The sequence below is a fragment of the Pholis gunnellus genome (assembly GCF_910591455.1).
Source record: "Pholis gunnellus genome assembly, chromosome: 18".
NCBI lineage: Eukaryota > Metazoa > Chordata > Actinopteri > Perciformes > Pholidae > Pholis > Pholis gunnellus.
In genome coordinates this window covers 63,506-79,687 of record NC_136545.1, presented here as the reverse complement: position 1 = coordinate 79,687, position 16,182 = coordinate 63,506, and the positions used below count along the sequence as shown (strand labels likewise).

The 16,182-nt window shown below is 38.2% G+C and overlaps 1 protein-coding gene across 1 annotated transcript; it reads right to left on the bottom strand.

The window, feature by feature from the left end:
* Window positions 1–1,815: 1,815 nt before the first annotated feature.
* reep5 (receptor accessory protein 5) lies at window positions 1,816–15,894 on the bottom strand. Its single transcript, XM_079178832.1, has 5 exons — window positions 15,718–15,894; window positions 15,403–15,496; window positions 9,633–9,771; window positions 3,980–4,148; window positions 1,816–2,080 (listed from the first exon to the last, which is right to left on the bottom strand). The coding sequence occupies exons 1-5, from the start codon at window positions 15,833–15,835 to the stop codon at window positions 2,031–2,033; spliced, it is 570 nt and encodes a 189-aa protein (XP_079034958.1). The 5' UTR covers window positions 15,836–15,894; the 3' UTR covers window positions 1,816–2,030.
* Between the last annotated feature and the right edge of the window lie 288 nt (window positions 15,895–16,182).

Genomic DNA, 16,182 nt, shown 5'->3' with positions numbered 1-16,182 from the left:
ACATTTAAAGCAAACCTGTTTCTAATTACATCACTATCTGCTATATTGCAATGCAGTAATTGCTGTAACCAAGCCATCATTAAAGGAATAGTTGGACGTTTTGTAAATATGATTAATCGCTTTATTAACAAGAGTGAGATGAGAGGATCAGTATTTGTCCCTGCTAGTTGCCTAGCAACCTTATGACGACAAGACTCAAGGAAGTCACTAGAGCCAGAACTCTCAAGTGTATAAATTGAACTCACTTACACATTGTTAACATGTAACCAGTGGGGCCCATGTGACCTCTTATAATTAAGCAGGGGCTAGTTGGGGCCCTTGGCCTCGTTTCTGATGTTCATGAGTTGATGGCAAACATCTTGGATGGTTTCATATCAATAACTGTTCAATAACACAATGTGTCTCAGAGGAGTCAGATGGTCTTCCAAATTAAAGGGATATATGATGGAAAACTCACTTTTTCTGTGCTTGAGCACATTTGATTATCTGAATGCCACCAACCCACCAACTGAGTACTAAGTCGACCCAGTCAGTGTATTGTGGGGCTGCCTCGACCAGAGAACATGAACGGAGCGTTTCAGACCGAAGGTGCGTACAGGTATATTCAGACAGACCCCCCCCCGAACAGGATAAGCGGTAACGCATGATGGATGGATGGATTTTGGGCTGTACAAATACATTGAGTTAAATGTAATAGTCAAATTAGTTACAGCAGAACATTCCAGTAATGAATAATGTGGGTTGTTAATTAAGTCTTTTCAAAGTGTAAACTTGGGAAGATCTAATACCAGAATTTACAGATTCAGATCACCCCCTTAATAAATGATGAACACATACCACCTTTCACAATCTATATCACGGTCCTTCATCACAATGTGCAATAAAAGGCAGAAAAGGTAGATAATGAAATCAAATGAAAACACTTAATAAGTTTAGTGTTGCATGTCTTTAGATATTTTCAGATCCAGCACATTGAGAATGCCTTCTTTATTTTGTGTAGTATTGACTACACTCAAAATAAACGTCCTTACAGACAGTGCTGTCTGACGGGTAAGTCTGTCTAACGGGTAAAAGATCAAAAGATTTAATGAGCTGGAAAACTCAAATGTATGAAGAAAGTAACTTGTAAAATACAAAACAGGAAAGAACAGATATAAACAGAAAGGTTTGCTGCAGAAAGCAGTTTTGGTGTGTGTATATATATATATATATATATATATATATATATATATATATATATATATATATATATATATATATATAACGAGTATATACTTTGTCTGGAGGTCTATGTATAGTTATATACATGCATGTGTTTGTACTGTGTCTACACACCCTGGGTTAATATTGAAAATTCAATACAAATATTTGCACAATTCTGCTGATGAAAGTAGATTTGGTAGAGGGACCCGTCAACAAGTCATGCTCACGGGTAATAATAATAATAATAATGCAGGAGCCACTGAGATGATACAGTGCTTCAGTGATGGAGTGACTTATGTGCCGTCTCCTTCTGAAGCCTGCAGGTTTCTCTTTTGTGATCTCAATATGCTTTACAAGTTCTCTGAAATGTGTGATAAATGATTATAAAGTCTAGAAATAATCTTCAAGCGTGGCTTTCAATTGAAAGTGTTTACAGTCAAACCCAACTTCAAACGTGTGAAGTGCGCCACCTGTAAACAAACGTACTGTTTCTGTATTAAATGAAGAATTCAGAATGTCTATGAATCAAAGACTCTTTCACGCTTTCATCATTATATATTTTGCCTTTGTTTTTGAAGTTGTCAGATGAAGCACTCAGGAGACCACTTAAGGAGGGTTGTTTTTATTTGGTTCATAAAGGTCATCAGGGCCAGCATACAGTCATCTGAAGTAAGATACTGAGCTGTGAAAACGTCTTTTATTGATGCATGTGACACGAGTAACAGCTACTACAGGTTGGATAAAGATTACGTACAGATTCTCTTTAAGACAAACATTTTGAAGGCAACGTTTCCTCTTTACCGAGTGAGCTCCAGAGAGACGCCTCCTTAAGAGCTCTTCTTCTCCTCAAACATGATGTTGGCTGTGGCTCTCTTGGCTGTGGACAAATTACACACAAACGTCACATCTCGGGTTCCTTATCTAGAACAATACTTTCTGAAAAGTAACACTTCCTGCGGATGTTTCACATTAAAAGCCCACCAAAAAAGGGAGTGAATGAAATTTGCTGTTGATGTGAAATGTCGGTGCTGGAAATGTTGAGTTTCTTTGACATAAGCTAAACTCTAAATCAAATGAATAAATGCATAATTAAGACAAACAAAGCAGAGGCCAATGGAATTCATTAGTGAATAAGAAAAGCCTTTGGATGAAGTGTGTTTTACAGACAATTATACCAGCAACATATCAGAAAACAGGGATGCTTCTTAATAAAACATATTTTACAAGAATTATGTATAAAACAGATGTAATTAGAAAAAAATACAAAACTATTTAAAATAAAGGTCTCATTCTGTCTGCAGTCCAGGTCAATAATTGTTATTTACATGCTAAATGCTTAATATTTAATTACACAGTTTACCTTAACCATCACAGTGTGAAATAAAGTTTGACTGACCTCGTTATCTAACAACTTTCAGTCAAATATGAGATCAGGACATAATTTTCTAGTCTCTGATCTCTGATAATGTTACATTGTAAACAACCAATCAGCGATTAAATGAACAGAAGAAGGTTCCGTTCAGTTACATTATGATGCCTTCAGGCTCTGTTCAGTCAAAGGTAAATTATAACGTTATCATGATGTGTTCACATTAGGGTTGTCACGATACCAAAATTATGACTTCGATACGATACCTGCCATAAATATCATGATACCCGATACTTACGATACGATACCAGAATTCGATACAATACCACAAATACGATATCATACCACAAATACGATACGATACTGGTATATTTATCTATAATAGTAATAAATAAAACATCTGTATGGTTCCCTTTTTTACCAGCTTGTTCCTGCCCAGCTTTTTGAACACTTAACAAATGGCATTAATATATGTATTAGCCTACAGCAGGATATTAATGAAAACTACCTGTCATTCTTTGAACTCTTTGAAAAGTTCGGGGTGTCTGTCTGAAAGGTGCTTTGCCATGTTTGACGTGTTGCCTCCCTTGGTCTGTGTGGCTTTGAAACAAGTTTTGCAGACGGGTCTCTGTATGTCAGTGGGCTTTCCTTCACTGTCTGCAATGTAGCCAAAGTACTTCCAGATTTCAATTCTGGCATCTTTTTTTCCAACAAGCTGAGGACGGTCGGCAAAAGCTCCTGCACTTGATACCATGTCTCCCCTGCGATCACTCGCTGTGAGTGAGCGCTGCCTGTTGCGTGTGTGAGCGCCGCCCCCTTGCAGTCAATGCGTGCAGGCAGCATGACAGGAAGCAGAACAGTGAGTGTGCTCTGATCGCGCGCTATTTTAATGAAGTATCGATACTAAAAATATGCAAAATCGTATCGTTTTTAATGTACGGGTAGCTGTCAACACTAGCTCTAAGCAGATTATAATACATTGTTAAAACTACTAATGACATTATTTGATTAAATCAATGAAAATACAATCTTTTATTTCCTTTGTTTGTGTATTTTTTATGAAGAAAAAAAACACGATAAATGACTATAACAAAGTAAAAGTGTAACATTTAGAATGTTTGATGGTTTACTGACTTCAGAGCGGTTAAATTATTTTTTCAGACGTGGTAAATAATATATAGTCTGGATCCTTGTAGACCAGCTGCTATAATCAACAACAAAGAGATCTGTATCTGACAGTATGGATCATCAATGATCTGCAATTAGTATCAGAGGCAAAAACAAAGGTGATTAGGGATCTCTGAAAGTTATATTTGCTCCCTTTTTCTATATTTATTTGTTCCCTTTTACTAAAAACCAATCATTCCAGCATGGGTCGACTCTATTTACAGTAAACAACACACTCACCCTCATCTTTGATCTTGTCAGCAGCTTCTGACGCCTTATCCTGGAGCGTCTTCACCGCATCGTCAATCCTGGTTTCATTCTTGAGGAAAAATGGCCGAATGATGCGGTTATAAATCTGGATCGATCCGTTGGAGGAAGTCGGAGCCATGCACCACACCAAGAAGGCACACTGTGGGGAAAATAATAGAGAACATAGATCCCAGTTACATTACAGGCTGTAAAATATATGATCACAAATCAGTCTGATCATCTGTCCCTCAAATCGTAAAAAGAAAAACTCAGTAAAAGAAAAAACCTCAGGGAGGTTGACTTTTCTGTAACATTACTGCCAGAACTAATTCTGTACTGAGCTGCCGTCATGAGACTACACAACATGGTGTTTCATTACAAAACAAAATATTTTGTATTTAATTGATGGTGCAACGGTAATTATTTCTATCTCTGTCATGTTACTACAATGTATGTATAAGTCCACATACACTGTGTGACTGCTGCTGTTACACCTTTACACAGATGAGTAGACTATTCACCAACGTGCATTCACCAATCTGCTTCAAACCGCTGGTATCAGAACAGATGTACCAGTAAAACATCTCAATGACAAACACAACCACACACACAAGAGGATAAAATAAGAACATTGTTCTACAAAAATATATTTTGAAATAATTTGAAAACAGGTCAAGAGAGGGTCAAGAGTTCACGTTAAGTATGGCTTGCAGCTCGTTTTAAGTTAGCAGAGCTTGAAAGGAACTGATAGATTCAGCATGCAGCTCTGTTTTGGTGAGTGGAACCATGAGGAGAATTCTCCCTAATGATCTAGTGTCATAGCTACTGCACTAATGTGACAGTAAACTAGATATGTACTGCAGTAATGTGACAGTAAACTGGATATGTACTGCAGTAATGTGACAGTAAACTAGATATGTACTGCAGTAATGTGACAGTAAACTGGATATGTACTGCAGTAATGTGACAGTAAACTAGATATGTACTACAGTAATGTGACAGTAAATTAGATATGTACTACAGTAATGTGACAGTAAACTAGATATGTACTGCAGTAATGTGACAGTAAACTGGATATGTACTACAGTAATGTGACAGTAAACTAGATATGTACTGCAGTAATGTGACAGTAAACTAGATATGTACTGCAGTAATGTGACAGTAAACTGGATATGTACTGCAGTAATGTGACAGTAAACTAGATATGTACTGCAGTAATGTGACAGTAAACTGGATATGTACTGCAGTAATGTGACAGTAAACTAGATATGTACTACAGTAATGTGACAGTAAATTAGATATGTACTACAGTAATGTGACAGTAAACTAGATATGTACTGCAGTAATGTGACAGTAAACTGGATATGTACTACAGTAATGTGACAGTAAACTAGATATGTACTACAGTAATGTGACAGTAAACTAGATATGTACTGCAGTAATGTGACAGTAAACTGGATATGTACTGCAGTAATGTGACAGTAAACTAGATATGTACTGCAGTAATGTGACAGTAAACTGGATATGTACTGCAGTAATGTGACAGTAAACTAGATATGTACTGCAGTAATGTGACAGTAAACTGGATATGTACTGCAGTAATGTGACAGTAAACTGGATATGTACTGCAGTAATGTGACAGTAAACTGGATATGTACTGCAGTAATGTGACAGTAAACTAGATATGTACTGCAGTAATGTGACAGTAAACTAGATATGTACTGCAGTAATGTGACAGTAAACTAGATATGTACTGCAGTAATGTGACAGTAAACTAGATATGTACTGCAGTAATGTGACAGTAAACTAGATATGTACTGCAGTAATGTGACAGTAAACTAGATATGTACTGCAGTAATGTGACAGTAAACTAGATATGTACTACAGTAATGTGACAGTAAACTAGATATGTACTGCAGTAATGTGACAGTAAACTAGATATGTACTGCAGTAATGTGACAGTAAACTAGATATGTACAGCAGTAATGTGACAGTAAACTAGATATGTACTGCAGTAATGTGACAGTAAACTAGATATGTACTGCAGTAATGTGACAGTAAACTAGATATGTACTGCAGTAATGTGACAGTAAACTGGATATGTACTGCAGTAATGTGACAGTAAACTAGATATGTACTACAGTAATGTGACAGTAAACTAGATATGTGCTGCAGTAATGTGACAGTAAACTAGATATGTACTGCAGTAATGTGACAAACCACAAGACAGCATGACTTTATCCAGAAATGTTTCAAAAGAGATGAAGATGCATGCATATAAATGATGTCACCATAGTATTCCATGGACAAAAAGGAACTTTGGACTAATCAAAATGAACACATTCTGTTAAACGGAAATAAAAAACTAACTTTGTATGGTCATAGAATAACTACTTTGTGATCTCAACAAAACCAAAACTATCGTATTCTGATATTATCTATAATCAGCAGACATAATATTTATTGCGGTTACTCACTTCAGCACATGAACATTCTTACAACCCTCAACAGAGAGCCCGGCAGGTGAAAACCTCTGTGTATATTGTGCATGAATTACTAATACTAATACTTTTTGTGCCGTGTTACCACCATTCATATTTATACTACCAATGGGTTTATGATTAAATTGTTAAGTAGAGCACAATCTGTTAAAAGTATAAATCCTGCATTCAAAATATTATTTGTAAAAGTACAAAAATATCAGCAAAATATACTTCAAGTACCAAAAGTTAAAGTACACTCATTATTCAGAATGGCCAATTTCAATTAATATATTTTAATATAGTGAAGCTTAAAACTGTATTTCAGTGGTCATGTACATAGAGGCACAGACATGAATCCTTAGCCTTTAGTGTGTGGGGAGTAACTTTGGGTTCAGTGCACTAAGACATGCAGACAGAGGGAAGCAGGGTTAGACCTGTGTTCTGGTTTCAGGACCAGCGCTCTACCCGCCGCAGTAGGCCCAGTTATTCATGCTTTAATGACTTCATCACTTTAGCTCGTAAAGGTGGAGCTCATTTATTACTTTACATACTTAATAATTAAGTTATATACTACTTAATAATACATCATAGTTTATTAGCTGAATTGTATCTTCTAGTAACTAGTAACTAATATTGTCAAATAAATGGAGCGAATATTTCTCTTTCAGATGTGGTGGACTAGAATCAGTGGTAAAAGTGGGCTAGTACTCACTTGTCATGCAGCACTTCTACGTTGTACTCTTTGGCGTACCGTGCCTTTTCATGTACACAGGCACTTCTAAAAGCTGCTGCTACTATTTTCTGCCCTCTCCATATCAGGTTATCTGGGCCATTCATAATGGCTGGCGCAGTGCTATGCAGCCAACCTCATGAGCCGCATGAACATAAAAACAATGTGGAGAGCACCTAGACGAGCTGAGACATGACACAGAGGACAGGGTGTGAGAACCAGGGACCCAGACCCATAATATTACAGGACAAACGTTAACAGGAGAATTAAAAGTTCAGACAAACACTTAAACACTTTGAGTGTTAACACTATGGGTAAATATACAAACGCATGACACAGGGTTAGGGTTAGGGTTCCATAAATAAGAAATAAATAGGAATAAGTAGCAAGAGGTTGCTGATACACACAGCGACAGGTGAATAAGGGGAATGCTGACACTGACTAGGAGTATAAAGTTACATAAAATGGAAATACTCAAGTAAAGTAGGCTAGAAGTACCTAAACATGACACTTCAGTAATGTTTAGGTACTGCTATATGTACATTCACCCATTGCTAGAACAAGAGCACAAAGGTCTTCATAGATCTAGCCTCTTCATTTTACTCTCAAGGTGCACCAGATTGATGCGTTTAGCTTTAAAATGTACTCAAATGTGGCTAACTCCTAGTTCTTCCCGTGTGTGTTAATGGAAGGTCAAGAAGAGGCTGCCAGGATCTAGAGCATCTTTCAGAGAGGATTACACCACTGCTCAGTGTATCCTAAAGCAGTGCAACATAAACAGTGAGAGTTGTCAGGCCATGGACAACCTACGTGAGCCGCTTGTGTTTAATGCAGCTTTGATTTTGGACAGAGATATGTGGATCTACTTCATATTTTGTGTGTTAAACAACATTTTGTTATCTTTAATATCCCTAAAATGTTTGTTGAAATGTCAATAATCTATGTTAAATGTTATAATAATGTGTGCACATACATTATTAATCAGCGATTCCAGTAACAGATGTTTGGTCTGACAGTGGACCTGTGGTGAGATGACCTGACCTGTGGTCAGATTATCACAGTGTTACAGAGCCCATGGTTACACATTATAAATGGTTGTATTAAATTATACAAAAAGAGCACCCACGTTCTGTATCTTTGAGGCAGCTTCTTTTACACTGTCTCACTCTCTCCCTGCCTGTCAGTTCTGTGTGAGGGTGAAGATTATCACATGTCTGACACGCCCCTTAAAGCAAACACAGGCTCTCTGCATCATTACTGGCTGCTGGTGAACTTGCTGAGACAGCTTTCAACACAATACTCTTTATCATCAGTGCAGTGTGCTGCACCCTCCACATGTTGATTTGTTTACTCGGCTAAGAAGAACGGAGAGAAAACACACCCACTCTAGTGAACAGCGGTGCTCAATGTGGACAGAGTCCACTGTTTGACTCCCTCAGCCATAGACTGTATATCAGAAGTGGATCGAGTCACCGTGATGTCACCCATTGGTTTGTGGACTGATGTTTTGAAGCCTAGAGATCGCCATTTTCACTGTCACCATCTTGGTTTTTGGAACCAGAAGTGACACCAGAGGATAGAGCTGAGTACAACTGAACAAGACATTTTAGGCGACCAAAATGTTAGAATTAACTTTAATGAAGTGAAAACAGACTGTGAAAGGGTTCTAGGTTCTAAGACGGAGAACACGGAAAACTGTGGTAGTGACCTGTCAAGCACAAGGTAGCCACGCCCTAAAGCACACCATGGTTTATCTTATCTTAAACACATTTTCTCCAAATGGGACCATACTTTTTAAGTGAGGAAGACTTGAAACTAGAGATTAAGACCATAAACTCATGTTTACTGAGGTAATAAATCAAGAGAGAAGTAGAGTCATTTTCTCATAGACTTCTATACAACCAGAGGAGTCGCCCCCTGAAGTGCCGTTATAAAGAATGCAAGTTTACTTGTTTTTACTTAAGTTTTACTATAGGCTTCACTTTTCAGAACCGGAGGTTCTGGACTAATCCCATATTATAAATATCCGGGTTAGGTGAGGTTACTCATTCTGGCTGGACAGCATGGTGAACCAATCCGAACTGAACGCTCAGCGTTTTCAACTGATTCTTTTTTAAATCGTCTGCAGTCAGTAGAATTTTTTATTTATTAAAAAACAAATCTTGGCATTAGCAGTTTTATTTCTGAATTTATAAGCTGCTTAGAGCTGGTGTTATCAGAGGCAGAGTGAGGCGGGTTATACCTTCGCCATAGTAGAGTCTAAAATATCGCTGGGACAGGATGGGGAAGGACTTGACTCTAGTGAGGTGCTGGCTCACTGGTAAGCTGCACACTTAAATCAACTTATTCTTAGTTTTATGAATGAATTAATTTTTCAGCACAAAACATTGATTAAAAAACAAAGAAGCACAACAGACCCTGGCTGGATTACCTTTCCGATATAGTAGAATGGGAACCAGGAGAGGAAGATATCAGCGAAAAACTCAGCCACACTGAAGAGTCCATACACCACCCAGTAGGTCAGCCACTTAGTATCATCGTCCTTGGTGGCACTTTCAATGGCCTTAATCCTGGAAAGAGAGAGGACCAACATGTAAGAGAAAAGATTGATACATAAGTTAACATTAGTCAATCCATCTCTTCCATCCTTCCTTTCTTCTTTTTGTTCTCTCTTTAAAGCCTTACCTTACATCATCTTCCTTCCATATTCCCCGACTACTTTAACAGGTTTATTACAGGAAATCCAACATCTGCAAAATGAGACTGAATTGAGTCACCTGCCCTCTAAAGACAACCTACCTGAATGACAATGTAGTCTGTCAGGGCCTTCCAACATGACCACCTTAACATCACTCATCTGAGTGTTTGCTGATCTGTCATCTCTAAAGTGACAGTTCTGGTCAGTGAGAGCTAGTCATGGATAAAAGTGTCTAAAGGAGGCTGTTGAGAGAAGGGAACCAAATCACAATCTCTTCTGAGTTTGTCCTTTTTTCGACGGTCCAAGGACAGAGGATGTTGTATATTGTACAGATTGTAAAGCCCTCTGAGGCAAATTTATGATTTGTGATATTGGGCTATACAAATTAAATTTAAATTAAATTCATTCATCTGTGGCAAGGACAAGCACATATTTTTCCAGTGGCCTTTCTTTCTTTTGACAGATAATATGGATTAAAATGCACCAACTTTTGGTGAATGTTCCAGTAAAGTAAAAGATGTGGGAATAATTTCCTGATGGTGGAAAAACTGTAAAACTTTAAAACTGCTGCTCGGACGTTGACACTGCATGTAAATCGTGTGCTGGTTTGAAGTCTCCTACAGAGTTAAAATTCTGTTGTGTTATACAGTTCCACAAAAGTTTATTATGTGTTATCACAGATGATTTGTCCTGTGATGTTCTAACACATTGTTACCATATCCTTATCACCATCTTGAATAGAGATACAATAAAAATCTTCATTGATGCCTGTCCATATGTTCTCTACTGGCTCTAATTGTACCGTAGCATCATTTTACCTTCTGTCTCACTGGTTTGAGTACCAGATAAAGTGAGCTTTTGGCTCTAGTTAACTGCCTGTCCATTCTCCATACTTTCATAACAGCTGCTGATTGACCCTACCCTCCTTTACAACTCATTACGGTCACTGCTGTGGTCAAACAGATCCTCTGCACAACTAAAGCAGCTTCCAGCCTCCATTCACTCCCTCTTTCATTCTATACTAATGCAGTGCCTGTTTGTGGCACGGCCGTTTGGAGCAGGCCGTTTTGCTTTGTCCCCTGGAAATTCTGCTTGCAGTGTTCTCGCTGAACTGCTCGACTCGTCCGCAGAGTCCTGAAGCTCCACTCCAGCTGCCACAGGGCGCTGTCTGCTTGTTTATTCAAAGTGAATTAATAAGGACCAACACAGTATCACGGCAGCTCGTTTAATAGTTACGAAATGCAATCTATTGGTTTCGTGTACAGCGACACAAACTGTCCGGTTTCCTTCGTGTCCCTTGGCATTAAAACTGAAAGCTAGGTTAAGACAACAAAACCATCTAGTTAGGTTAAGGAAAAACATCATGGTTGGCCTAAAATAACTACGTACAGTCAGGTTTAGGTAACAAAACCACCATTAGTCAGATTTGGGTAACAAAACCATCATTAGTCAGGTTTAGGTAACAAAACCATCAATAGTCAGGTTTAGGCAACAAAACCATTATTAGTTAGGTTTAGGTAACAAAACCATCATTAGTCAAGTTTAAGTAACAAAACCATCATTAGTCAGGTTTAGGTAACAAAACCATTATTAGTCAGGTTTAGGTAACAAAACCATCAGTAGTCAGGCTGACTACTGATGTACGATTGGAGGTTGTTTAACCTCATATGTGAATATTTTTTTTCATATTTTTTCCAACAAAACCATTATTAGTCAGGTTTAGGTAACAAAACCTTCATGAGTCAGGTTTAGGTAACAAAACCATCATGAGTCAGGTTTAGGTAACAAAACCATTATTAGTCAGGTTTAGGTAACAAAACCATCATGAGTCAGGTTTAGGTAACAAAACCATTATTAGTCAGGTTTAAGTAACAAAACCATTATTAGTCAGGTTTAAGTAACAAAACCATCATGAGTCAGGTTTAGGTAACAAAACCATCATTAGTCAGGTTTAAGTAACAAAACCATCATGAGTCAGGTTTAAATAACAAAACCATCATTAGTCAGGTTTAAGTAACGAAACAATTATTAGTCAGGTTTAAGTAACAAAACCATCATTAGTCAGGTTTAGGTAACAAAACCATTATTAGTCAGGTTTAGGTAACAAAACCCATCATGAGTCAGGTTTAGGTAACAAAACCATCATGAGTCAGGTTTAGGTAACAAAACCATCATGAGTCAGGTTTAGGTAACAAAACCATCATGAGTCAGGTTTAGGTAACAAAACCATCAGTAGTCAGGTTAGGTAACAAAACCATCATTAGTTAGGTTAGGTAACAAAACCATCATTAGTTAGGTTTAGGTAACAAAACCATCAGTAGTCAGGTTTAGGTAACAAAACCATCAGTAGTCAGGCTTAGGTAACAAAACCATCAGTAGTCAGGCTTAGGTAACAAAACCATTATTAGTCAGGTTTAAGTAACAAAACCATCATTAGTCAGGTTTAAGTAACAAAACCATCATGAGTCAGGTTTAGGTAACAAAACCATCATTAGTCAGGTTAGGTAACAAAACCATCATTAGTTAGGTTTAGGTAACAAAACCATCAGTAGCCAGGTTTAGGTAACAAAACCATCAGTAGTCAGGTTTAGGTAACAAAACCATCAGTAGTCAGGCTTAGGTAACAAAACCATTATTAGACAGGGTTAGGTAACAAAACCACAATATTACATTTAGGAAAACTGTCACGAACATTTTGGAAAACCACAACGTGGTGTCGAACACTGGTCTTCTGGATGAAAGTCCTGTTTGTTGAACCATCCATTGTGGATATGATAAAGTACGTCATTTGCTCTGACTGTTGCTTAGTCATGCGGATGCATTTAATTAGTGTGTCCACCACGAATAAGGCTCCTTATTGACTTTCCATTTATATTATTTTCATCCTGAGCGATTGCATTTCGTGACTATTTCATGAACTGCACTGATACTGGGCTGGAAGGACACACACAGACAGACAGACAGACAGAGGTTCTTTGCGTTATAGTGTCAGGTTACAGAGACACATGGTGGTTTCCTGTTCTCTTGTTCCTGTTCGTTTTGGTTAATCTTCCCGGATGTCAAACACACAGACGCATTAAAGGGTGTGTGCAACAGCATTGGAGAAAGAAAAAAAAGAGCAGTTATTAGTTTTTTCTTGAAGTTTGTTTCCAAGAGAAGTCTTTATGATGAATTTATTCTCCCTGAGGCCTGTTGGTCGCAGTATAAAAGCTCCTCTGTGTTTCAGTCACATGCATACCCTGCTGTTTTACTAGAGCAGCTTTAACAGTCCACAACACACCGGGAGGAAATGTTGGGCTGTCTGGGCGCTAATGGTTATGTAGCTGATGTTGATGTTGGAACATGTGAACAGTGAACAAATACTAAGGCCTCTAGTTTCACAGCTATGTGGTTGCGGCCGTACGTGCAAGGCCGGCCCTCTGTCAGCTATCTCAGCTGCTGATATCATGAACCTCATCACAGATTGACAGAAGTTCATCTGTCAAATTTCAGTTCACCCCTGAGATCCATAAGCCAACCTCCAGTGGCTGACAGAAGTCTGAGGACAGACACTTGCTTCATCAGCTGAGATTAAGAAAATGTGTTTACGACACCGTGTCTCAGGTTATTGAGTGGCTACTAATTATGTAACTACTTCCAACTGTAACTACTTCCAGTTGGAAGTAGTTACAGTTGCAAAAAACAAGCATAAATGTACCACTTGTTATTGATTACGCCAAATATTTTATCAAGGCTGCAGGACATGTGATCATTTATTCAGCAGGACTGCAGGAAAAAACTAAAAACAGGAACCAGTTAGTATCAGCCTTCATAACGAGTTTCTTGCCACTAAACTATTGGCCCATTTATATAGCTGGTAGATTAAACAGTAGAAACACCTCTCAGTATAACACTATACAGTTCAACAGCACCGAACGGTTTGAACAGAAACGTTATCAGCTTCATGAAGGCTTCAAACAGTCCTATAATAATAGACAATTAGACTGTTAGTTTGAGCTGGAAAGCCAAACCTAAAGCTGACTGGATTTCAGATAGTCAAACACTAGCAGTTTACTTTCATTTGACACAGCTTACTTATTTTGATTTTATTCTTATGTTATCTAAATGTCGGTGTCTTCCAGGCTGTGATAACTGCTCTACTCAGTGACAGACTTCAGTTTCCTCAGCAGAGATCAAAGAATAAAACTATGTAACAGCTATAAAAGCTGTTCTCTCCAGCCCACTACTAACCAAAGGATATAGTAGGAGATGAGTCGAGGGTAAGTAACGTGTGCATGGCTGATAATCATGTTAATCAATTCAAAATGCATCACAAAAGTGAAAAGGGCAACATTTGAAAGCATTTTTTGTTGTTTAGAACATGATCTGAATCCAGTGATGTGACTCACTGATCACACGGAATTTCTTTTGAAATCATAACTCAATCATGTTATTTTTTGAAGACATAAAGTGGTGCTCGTATTAACATTTTTAACTCAACTTCAAAATAATGATCATAACATTAACTAAAGATAGCGAATGCTTTATTTTTGGGATCGCAGTACCATACTAAGTGTCATCAGCTGTAGATAATCCTGGTCGCTCTATATCGGTCTCATCATGGAGTCATTCCTCGCAGCCTTGAGACAAAGAGGCGTCCAAAGCTAAGCCTACATGTCACACTGAGATAATAACATCATGATAACTGCTAATTATGGACATATGTGGTTATGCTGGGACAACATTACAAGAAAATATGTTGTTTCATTTTACCGTATGTGTCTGTTGATTTCCTGATTTGTCCTGTTTTATAAATAAATAAAAAAGTGGCGGAAAAAAGATAACAAGATAATCAAGTCCTATTCTCTGTACAAGTCTCAAAATGAATGAGAACCACATGACAAATGTCATTTGAGAGCATTATCAAATAAAGTTATGATCACAGGATTATCAGAACTCCCCTGCTTATCTATACGATAAGGATCAGCTTAATAGCAGAAGTACTGAGCCTGTGGAAACAGATGTGTAATGTCTACTGTGGCTCTCAGGAGCTTGGTCAAGTCTGATGAAATATCCCTGATAACAGGTGCTGCAAGCGTTGGAACAAAGACTCCAAAAGTCAAAAAACGTTACAGCATTGACTTGAAAAATGGTCAGCACAAATATGAACCTCAATTACTGTTAAGGAGCTAAACTGGTAAGTAGTTATTAATAAGAGAATAAAGTGTATTATACTGACATAATGGGCCAAAATACATTATTAGTAACAGAGACTACTCAAGGTTCTAGTACCCTACATACATACACTTAGATGGAAATCCAATAATAACACTAATACAAATTAAAATAATATTCATAACAATTTAAACTCCTAAATTAAATGTATTAAATTAGATTAGATTATTTTCCATCGGTGCTATTTGTGTGTTTTTGTGTGCGCGCGCGTGTCTGTGTGTGTGTGTGTGTTGGGTGGGGTTGCTGTGCAGGCCCCTCCTTAGAAGCGCTCCAAGAATAATTCACTCACGATATGTAGGCTGGATAAAGGAAGCCGATGAGGTTACACAGTAGGGAGGCTCCGTAACCAACGACCAAGTACACTGCGATGACACCGATGACAGCTGCAAAAAACACAAACACACACCATATGTTTATCCACAAACACACGATACATAGGATACGTCACTGCTGAATACAATAAAGGGTTATTACTACAGCCTCTCCTTTCCTACATGATGAGGCAGAATGAAGCGCTCTGCCACGCGCTGACTCCCTCCTATCGCTTCCTATGTGATGATCTCCTTGAGTTCTCTGTTCCCATCCCCGCCCTGACCACACTCACCGACAGCTATGTACGTCCTGCTCACTCCGGTCTTCGCCTCGATCTTTGCGAGACTGTCCGTCATGAGGTTCTTCTCATGAAGGAACTTGTTGAAGCGTTCCTTGAGCCCCTGCGCCATGGCTGCACTTCCTTCTTCAGAGGTGTGGATCAAACTGCGACAACTTCGCAACCCGAACACATCACCGATCTCTGAGTCCGATAGACAGGATGTACGATACAGCCTCCGACTGCGAGCTTCAAAATAAAAGCACGAGGTCTATTTCATTCTCTACATTTTGGTCAATTAAAACATATCTTAAAATCGTTTTGCTTGTCCCACATCTGGCAATTGGACATTTTAACTATTCATACCGGCAGCGATGGAAATTTGTGACACTTTTTCAATAAAAGGTTTTTAATAATTTGTTTTAATAGATTGACCCAGACCAACTTCTGTCTGAGGTCAATTATTGTATAGCTGTAAGC

Coding starts and splice junctions, on each gene's coding strand:
- reep5 (XM_079178832.1), bottom strand. CDS start 15,835: ATGGCGCAGGGGCTCAAGGAACGCTTCAACAAGTTCCTTCATGAGAAG. Junction 15,497..15,717: donor CAGGACGTACATAGCTGTCG/GTGAGTGTGGTC, acceptor TGTTTTTTGCAG/CTGTCATCGGTGTCATCGCA. Junction 2,081..3,979: donor TGACAAGATCAAAGATGAGG/GTGAGTGTGTTG, acceptor ATTTGTCCACAG/CCAAGAGAGCCACAGCCAAC.